Raw genomic sequence first — 9,467 nt, forward strand, 5'->3', positions numbered from 1 at the left:
CCCCTTTGTGCCAACAGAGGAGACTGGCTGCGTCTTGCCCTCTGCTATCCCAGGAAAGCCGTTTTCCAGGTGGTGACGGATATCTACCAGCGACGGACTGGGACGGTGCACAGTGTCAAGCACTACCTCGCCGCTCCTTCCCGGGCCAGCCCCCTCAACGGGACTGGCGAGCGGCTCTTCTACTTCGACAGACCATCGGGGTGAGCCCTGTGTTACCCCAGAAGGGGCAGCAAACCTTCGGGTCTTTCTCTTTACCAGCCCCTCTTTTCCCTTTCTCAGAGCTAAAAGTCAGATCTATCCATGTGGCATGTTTTTTTCAAAAAATGGGTCAAAATGGATTTACAGGCTGGAATATCTGGAGTAGGTCGATGTCTGTATGACCAAGTAGCGATTTGCATTGCTCTTATGAAAGTGGCTGATTTCTTGACTGGACTTAGCTCTTCTGAGGCATCCCTGCTGTTCAGATTACTGTAAATATTTGTTAAAATCCATTGCACCCCAAAGGGCTGTGAAAAGGAGCCCCTTCATGACTGCTGCAGCTCCAACATTGAGTTACTTTGGGAAGTACCAACTTCGTCATGTTCCCATGAAGACAGATTTCTAAAATCACCACGTTCTAAAAGTTATATTTTGTGGAAAAAAAGGAGAGCACCGTAGTACATCTCTTATTTTGAAGGCATGAAGAGAGTTGTAGAGATCCTGCATTATCTTTATAAGACTCTATGACACCTTTGGTTAAAAAAACATATTATGAAACTGTGTTTCTCAGTCGGCTAAAATAGTCAGGGAGGAAAAAAGTGTTTTGTGGTCTAACCATAGGTCCCATGATGCTTCACCTGACTAAGTAGCTACTTCAGGAATCAATCCACAAGTGCCAGATTTGAAAATAAGATGGGATATATTTATTCATTCAGCCATAACACATGAGCAATCGAATCCCAGAATGCCTTCTCTGCCAGCCGGGCTCCTTGCTGATGGCCAGGTCTCTCTCATCATAGGAATTGTGAAATAACAATTTGCTGATTAATCCTCTTTTATTCTTTTCTTTTTTTTTTGAAGAGGGAAAAAAATAGTCCAAATTCTGTAAACAGGTTGTTTACTACTGAATTGCAAGGAAAATGGTTTCCCCTTCTTTATTTAACCCCACATGCTGGATCTTTGGAAGGGATCCAAGCTTACTCATTCTTTCTTCTAGACAAATAGATACAAATATTTAGTTTTGAAAGAAGTAGAATGAAAAATCCCTTCAAAGCTCACGTATCTTTTTGATCCTGGAGCTGAACTGAGCTGTTTAGATAATTTCCTCAGCCTGAATTGCAGCATGGACATGACTGAAAACATACTTAGAACAGCCAGAAGGAAAAACGAACTCCGAAGGCCAGAAGAGCTTTTGTTGTGCGTGCTTAGGGCTAAGCTCTGCCTGTGGGCCAAGACTTTGCAACACTGAGAGCTTGAAGAGCTATGCTGATAGTTCCAGGCAACCCTATTTCCTCCTGCACAACCACCTGAGCACGGCTGCTGGTCTTTCCGTGCTGAGGCTGGGGCTGGAGGGGGTGTCTGCCCCACACAACGTTTACCTGGGGGAGGCAGCGCGGGCGGGCAGGCTGCGAGTGCTGCAGGTCTGGTCATGCCAGGACGAGAGGGGAGCTTGCCCTGCATCCTCGCAGGACCCATTTCGCAATGGGTGTGCCATGTTGCACCGTGGCGGAGTTGGTTCGTGGTGTTGGGAAATGGGAGGGATAAGGCAGTTTAGCAAGTGTGGATCCTGCCTCTACGCAGCTTGTCCTCCAAGCATGCATTGGCTCTGATCCCCCTGTTTGCTCTCATTTGCAGGTACCTCTTTGTTCACCTGCAAGCCCGTGAAGCTCGGGAAGGACACAGTTACTGCTCTCGGCAAGGCTGCGAACGCCTTAAAATCACGGCTCCTATGTACCCAGGGGACTCCTGGAGCTGTGACCCAAACCCTTTCCTGGAGAGGCCGGCAGCTGCCCAGAGACCCATGTCCCAGCGCCCGCCTGGACCGGGCCGGCAGCTGCCCAGAGCCCCATGTCCCAGCGCCCGCCTGGACCGTGCGGGGCCCCGCAGGTACCCAGCCCCGAGACAGCGTCTGAGGTTGTGCCCCATATGTGCTGCCACGTGAGGGTTGATTCATTTTTGCAGCACCTAAGGAAAAGCCACAGGGAATTCCCACTCATGAATCTGCCCAACATCACGTAACTGGTGTAGAGGGAAAGGTTTTGGTCTGAATTTCAGCAGCTTTTGGTACTGTGCTTCAGAGACAGCCTCAAAGAAATTGCACAGCTGGAAGCACGTGAACGCGCATTCATGGCAGCTTTTTTTCCCCGTTTCTTTTAAACAAGGAAAAAAGGGGTCTTGAGAGGGCTCAGATTGGATTAGCTTTGAATTCCAAAGTATGACATTGCTGCTGAATTTCGGTCTGGGGAGTAATTCTATTTAATAGGAGTAACTGGAAAACTGGAGCCAGATTCTCTCCTCATTTACTGTAAATCCCCCTCACTCTAAATCCTGCAGAATTGTTGCAGGCTCATACAGATCTGCACTTGAGTTCATACCCAGGGAAAATATATGAAATTCATATTCAACTTTTAAACTTACTTAATGGCAGGGTGACCATCAGAGGTCCGTTCCAGCCAGCATTGCCACAATCCTTTGTTAAACGATGTCTTAATAATGAGCATTTACTTGAGAACTGGGATCACCGTTTGAAAAAAGAATTCTTAAAAGTTTAAGCGTTGGTACGTGGTGTCATTTTGTGGATGAAAACCAGTTAACAGGCCAGTTTTTAAGTTTCTGTCTCTGGTGTGATTGCAGCTTGCTATCACTAGCACACCCTCAGTCAGGTATATAAGGATCCAGATCCAGTCTCTCGGCAAGGCGGACGTAAAAAACCACTTGACGTCTGCGTTCATTAAGGTATGTTGTGTTTTACTGCATTTGAAATGGTGATGAAACAGGGGAAACTTTATCTCCAAGGAAAGTTACTGTGAAGTCTTGCTGAGCCTTAGGGAAGGAAATGGGAAGTTCTCTGGAACAGGCAAGTGCATTGTTCTCCCTTACAATTAACTCCCTTAAAGTCACTGGGAGTTCCTATTCTATTCAGATGAGGATTTGAGCCCTTAGGGAAAAAAAAGGCCCTCTATCACCTCAGAAGAAGAATTAACACCACCACTCTAATGTAGAGGAAGTGGAGGAAAGCACACCAGAAGTCATTGTTTACAAAGGATGTGGGGAATAAAAACAAGTTTGTTTTTCTGATTTTCCCTGCTGGCCTTGCAGTAAAAGATAAAAATAACTGTATTTCACTGCTGAAGGGGTTTGGAGCTGTCAGGTTGTCCCTGCACATGTCTTATATGTCTGTCTAGATGGTGAAAGGTGACTGAAATCATGCTCGCGAGGACACTGTCCAGGCTTACCTGCTTGTGTGCTACTGAGCTATAGTTAGTGCTAACAAATTCCAAGCAAAACTTATAGAGCATCCTTAAGGAGTCTGATCAGCCGAGATTTCTTGCCCTGTGTACTGACTGCATCATTAAAAATTTATTCAGAACCATTAGGAGGCAGGTGTCACTGAAAGCAGTATCCTCACCTGTGCTGAAGAACAGAGACCTGTGTGTGTGCAGCACTCCTGGGACAGGCTTAGTATCCTCAGAGCTTCTTTGCCTTTTCTAAAGCTTTAATGCCAAGCATTGTTTTTCAAGGGAATTTTTATTTCTGGCATATGTACTCCTAGCTGAAGTAAAGACTGGGCTAGGCAAATGATACTGAAGGTCTAAAGGAGGATTCTTACCCTGAATCTTAAAAGGTATGGGAAACAAGAAAATAAAGAAGGAAAGTAGAGGAACCCCCACTGCCAAAGCATCTGTTTTATTCTTTCTTTGCTGCATGAAAGGCAAAAGTTAGAAACATTTTAAATCTATGATCCAGGCTTCCCTGAGGACCGAGTAGGGGCCATGAGAGCCCCCATGCTGGCTCCTTGGTAGGTCCCCAGCACCAGGGCAGGGGCAAGGCATGCAGCAGAGCTGCTCCTTTTGCCAGCAGCTCCATTCGGGTCAGTTTGCAGTGGTGGTTGCTTTCTGTTCCGTGTGCATCCAGGCTTTAACACACTTCCCAGGTTTAGGAGTGTGACAGCCAGGACCAGGCAACAGATTTAGTCTGTCTTTGCTCCTCCTCACTCCCCTCTCCCCACCCATGGCCCAGACGTTCATGTTTCCCTTACCCTTGCCTCTCTATTGCATTCAACATCCTCTGACATTTTGCAGAAGCCACTTTTTAGCACTTGACTCCCTCGTTCAGTCTGGCCCTGTATTCCCTGGAGGCATTCACATGTCTCAGATGAGTGTGATGTATCGAAGCTCCCTGGAGCCTGTGGGCCTTGGACGACTGTGTGGATTCCAGTGGCATGTTGTATATCCTGGGCTCCACTTTCTGACAGCCTGAGCTGGGTGCGCTGCTGTTCTCCTTGGTGGGGGTTGTGTCCTTCCAGGCTGGGCTGTTCCTTGGGATGCTGGGGTGATGCACCAGTGCTGGGCACCTCAGAGAGCCTTTGCCTTTCTAAAAGCAAATATTGTGGCATAGATGTAACCTGGGGAAGGAGCCCTTGGTGGAGGAATCAGGAGGAGAGTAGGAGCCATTTGTGCTACAACATGTTGGAGGTACTGGGGCAGCCCTACTAAGAAGGAATTTTTTGGTTTTGTTATTTACATTTCCAGGGAAAACAAAAAAAGCCCATGTGTCGCCTCTGTCCACTCCATCTGCTGTCTCAGCAGCTCTCCCTTGCTCTGTGGTCAAAAATGCTTTGCCAAGTGACAGTAAGTTCACTGACGTGGAAAGAAACTGTATCAGGACTGAACTAAGCATTTTACTCCCAGGATTCTCAACTTCCCAAATGTATCTTCCTAATACACAAAAGATGCTGATGACCTCATTTTGCATGCTTTTGTACCCCATTGAGAACTAATGGTTTTCCTTCCTCCTGCCACTGAGCATCTATCAGTGATGTCAATTCATCTGTACTAATTAAGTATTTAAAATTATAGGGTGAATACCCTTGATATTTTCCTTGCTTGTAACTTGCTTATAGAGAAGCAGGATCAGAGTCTGGAGCTCCCCAGCCTGCCTTCATAAAAGCTACCTCTGTTTTTTTCTTGCAGATAAATGACACAGTTTTCCTCTTTGGTAGCCGTGGGATTTTCTTTGTGGTACTAGATGCATGCTCAGGAGCAATCGTGAGTAGGAGACACTTCGACGCAGTTACTGGTGAAAACGCTGCCAGTGCAATAACAGATTATGTTGAAACGTTTATAAAAGAGAGGTAAGTAAGCTGCAGAGGGCCCAATTCATGTAGCAACCTGTGGCTGATAGACAAAGAAAGAAAAATGGCATATTTTCATAACCAAACCTGTGTTCTAAGGAAATCTGGCATTGATTAAATAGGTACAAATCCCAAATATCACCCAAGAGTAGCAATGTCTTTCTCCCAGGGTTGCACAGATTAGAGCAGACAGAAACAGGTTTTCTGGAAAACTGGCAATTCCTTCTGAATTAACCATTCATTTTCCAGCACGGAGTAGATAAAGTCCCTGCAGTGACATTTGCGATCCTGTGCACCTATCCCAGTGTCCAGCAATTTCCTGGCAGCCAGTGATTCAGTTTTCCATTTCTGAAATGAGCTGTTTTCTGTTTACTCTTACTGATTGTTTTCACATCTTGTGACAGATGAAAATCAGAGCTGTGCCAGATTTTCCAGTGAGACTTTCTTGGGCAAGAATTGACCTGCCTGCCTGTGGGCTCCGTTACCTTGCATGTGTCCTGGCAATGGTCTGGATCATCTCTGTTTGTGTCTGTCCCACGTTCTTTGTGGTTTTATGCGTCGCCACATAAACATGGAACAACAGAGATTTACAGATAAATTCTTGGCTGCTGGCGGAAGCAGGTCAAATAACCAGAAAACAGACTTTCAGTCCAAGACATTTCTGAGCAGTTCATGACCAACGTTTTGAACACTCTTGAGTTATTACATCTGTATTTATGCACATAAGTATATATGTGTATCAAATGTGCATGAAGTAACATCTGTCCATCTGATGCCTGTACATTTGATTTGATTTGCAGGGGGATTATGTATTTCACAAGTCCAGGTGTTCAGCTACATGCAGATAGTTGTTCAACCTGTGATTTGTTGCAGATACAATTCACTGGCTCCTGAAAGCACATCTGGGAGGACCAAAGTCCAGGCTAAAGCTTGACTGAGAATCAGACTCAGGATATAGATGGTGTTATAGTCTCAGGACTGCACAGCAACTGAATTTCTTCCATGATTGACTGTCATCTTCCCATAAGGGATGCATTTGCTTGTTTTGATTCCGTGTGAAGCATGGATTTAATTTAGGAGCATTTAAATAGAGACTTAAACTTAGGAAAGCTTACATGTGATTGAAATCAAAGGGATTTAAGCATGTTCTTAAAGTTAAGCAAGCTCTTAAGTACCTTTCTGAATTGGAGCTTGAAGGTCTTGTAATCCTTAATGAAGTAATATTTTGCAGTCATGCAGTAATTGCCGTCCTTCTTTTCAGATCACTTGTTCTCGTGTGCTCTAGAGATATTGCAGACGTGGAGGGGAGCTCTGAAATGTCTGTTTTTACCAGGTTAGGTTCAGCAAAGCCTATTGTCTTCCACAAGGAAGGTAAATGTATTTGTTTTACCACGTTTCTTTTGGTTAAGAGTTACTGGTGCATTTCCCCACCAAAAATGTGCACATACTTATACAGCACTTTTCAATATATTTCCTACCACAATATGCCAGTGCAGCCTAGTAAAAACCTCTTGGCATAGGCATGGTGAGAAGTAGGAGAATAATTCTGGGGCTTTGACGCTACCTCACCAGTGAGAAGCTGCATGCTGCAAGTTTTTCATCCTAAAAGGAGCTTGTTTTTCCAACAAACAAACAAACAAAATAATAATCTGATATCGATTCCATGTCTAGAATTCAACTGCTTTGCAAGGAAAAACAATCATAAACTGAAAGGCTGATGAAAAAGAAAATAGCCTGACGTGAAGTAGGAGCTATTTATTTTTTTGGACAGAAGGAAGGTGAAATCACCAGTTTTGGAAAGCTTCTATTACAGATTTACCTTGGATTACTGCAAGAAATCCATTGGTATCATTGGTCCAGGAAATCTGTGCTGGGTTTCCTACTGGAAAACTGGGGGCTACTGAGTCCAGATTTGGATGAATAATTTGAGTGATAAGGAAATCAAGAAAACAACCAGCCAGCTTGATTCACTTTTCATTTACAGTCTCTCAAGCAGAGATCAGATGGAGAATTGGCTGTATTTCCACCTCCTTTTCTTTTCTTGGGAGTTTGGGGACTTTTTTTCCCCTACTGCTGTACTGAAATTTTTATCAATTTCTGGATCAAGTTTCAAAGCTCATTGCTATGACCGTTCCAGGGGAGGACAGAATAGTCTTTACAGCAGAGACACCGATTTCACTTCAGTGCTTGTTTGATTCCCAATAAGCTGTTTTTCTTTCATTCTTTCACAAGTAAAAATTTGAGGGTTTCTTTTTTGTTTTTGTCCTGAAACTTCATTGCTTCGTTCTTTCATCAAAACCCTGAATACTTATGAAAGGAATACTTTTGAAAGTAAAAATTTAAGTGCTTCTTTTTTTGATTTTATCCTGAAACTTCATTGCTTTTTCTTCATTCTTTCATCAAAGCCAAGTACCTTTGAAAGGAATTTTTTTATTAAAAAGCAATCTTTTTTTGTTTGTTTTGTCAGACTTTGTTCCCTGAAGCACTTGTGCCCCTCACTTGAGCACAGCACATCCAGATCTTCTTGGGAGCTCGATTCAGCCTCCAGCCCTGACTGGTCCTGGCACAAAAAAGCAGCAAGCAGGGCCACCACTGTCCTGGGGACACGGTGGTCGGTGGCCATCTCCTTGCTTGCCACTTGGGTGGGATGCTGGTGCCTGGCGGTGGGATGGAGCCGCTGTTGGCCCATCATGTGCCGTCCCTGTTTAGCTTTTCCTAAGGGCAAGAGTGTTCGCCCACGTGTCTGCCCTGATTTCCAGTCTGGGTAATTATGTTCTGCCCCATGAGCTTTCTCCCGCTGGTTCAGGTATGCGCGCTATTTGACTTCACAGCTCCAAAAGCGGTCGCACGCAGGACTGCTCTGTGCTGGGGAGCGGAGGGAGGGGGGAGGCTGAGTTTCAGGGCAGGCTAGAGCAGTTCTCCCAAGTACATATTGCTTCTGCCAGGGATAATGCAAAAGAAACCAAATCCTCTTGACCCCAGCAGGATCGAGATTTAGGATCTTGCTGCCTGGTTTTGCAAAACCTTATTTAAATTAGAAGTATTTACAGGAATAGTCTCAATCCAACCAGCTGCAAATAGCCTTGGGAGTCTTTGCAATGAAAAGCATAATATAAACACAAGACATTATTATTAAAATGGAAGACTACATAATGCCTTTGTACTTTGTGACAGCAGAGGACCAGAGCAGAGTCGACATGGGGGATAGTTTAGGCATAACAGGAAGAAACTGTTGTAAACTAATAAAAGAAGGATTCAAAGTGCCTAACCGTTTTCATGTAGTCAAATATGAAAAAGTACCAGTGTTATTCAAAAATAAAAAGTAAAACAGTATTCCTGCTAACTGACGTCTGGGAACCTCTCTTAGCATATTGGAGTACCTGCAGATCTGTGATGCAGCGAGGTTACGGCTTCAGCAAGGCTCATTCCCTCCTTCATCAACCTGTTCTCTCCTAAATGCTCTGTTATTTTAATTCAAGGAAAAAGAAAAGAAGGGCTACGAAGCTTGCATGATGTGTGGAGGGAGTCTGTGCTGTGCTGCTAGTAAGTGAACTGACCCATCCAGAGGCTTACTCTCTTTGTGTCTGTTTTTCAGGGAGTTTTGCCATGCTTGGCTATAAAGGACAAGCCAAACCCTCCTGGATTAAAGTCCTCAGTCATGCTGGTTATCAGAAAGCTGCTTCTCTACAGCATTATGTTCCCTTGAAGCTGAAAGAGTATCAATGTCCAGCTAATGCCAACAAGTCGCTAAAATCTGCTTTTTCTCAGGATCACTCGGAGCGCATCTCTGCAGAGGCTGCGGCACCCTGGGGTTAACATCCCTGGGGCAACACCGTCCTGGCAAAGTCTGCCACTGTCACCAAAACCTCTTGTTTTTACAGGATTGTACCAAACTGATGGTGCTCATTTGTGTCTTTTATAACTAATAAATATATTCTCATCTTACCCACTGTGGTAGAGCTTTGTTTTTCAAGCAGTGCCTCACAGGGCAGGATAGGAAAAGCCTATGAGCTGCCCTTCCCAAGGAAAAACGTTTCAACATATCTACAATTTGATATCAAAAGGTAAGTTTTAAAGGCAAGAGCCTGCTCTCTGGTATCACAGGGACTAGAAACGAAATTTGGTGTGGAAACTT

The 9,467-nt window shown here is 44.6% G+C and overlaps 1 protein-coding gene across 1 annotated transcript in view; it reads left to right on the top strand.

Moving 5' to 3' along the window:
- The window catches only part of LOC104272679 (transmembrane protein 2-like), a 46,800-nt gene extending 37,652 nt beyond the window's left edge, over positions 1 to 9,148 (top strand). The window contains exons 15-20 of the mRNA XM_009867743.1: positions 18 to 200; positions 1,834 to 2,071; positions 2,833 to 2,934; positions 5,172 to 5,332; positions 6,594 to 6,703; positions 8,928 to 9,148. Coding sequence (XP_009866045.1) covers positions 18 to 200; positions 1,834 to 2,071; positions 2,833 to 2,934; positions 5,172 to 5,332; positions 6,594 to 6,703; positions 8,928 to 9,148 — 1,015 coding nt within the window. The remainder of the gene's footprint in view (positions 1 to 17; positions 201 to 1,833; positions 2,072 to 2,832; positions 2,935 to 5,171; positions 5,333 to 6,593; positions 6,704 to 8,927) is intronic.
- The last annotated feature ends 319 nt before the right edge of the window (positions 9,149 to 9,467 follow it).

This window comes from Apaloderma vittatum, unplaced genomic scaffold (assembly GCF_000703405.1).
Source record: "Apaloderma vittatum isolate BGI_N311 unplaced genomic scaffold, ASM70340v1 scaffold37674, whole genome shotgun sequence".
In the NCBI taxonomy this organism is placed as follows: Eukaryota; Metazoa; Chordata; class Aves; order Trogoniformes; family Trogonidae; genus Apaloderma; species Apaloderma vittatum.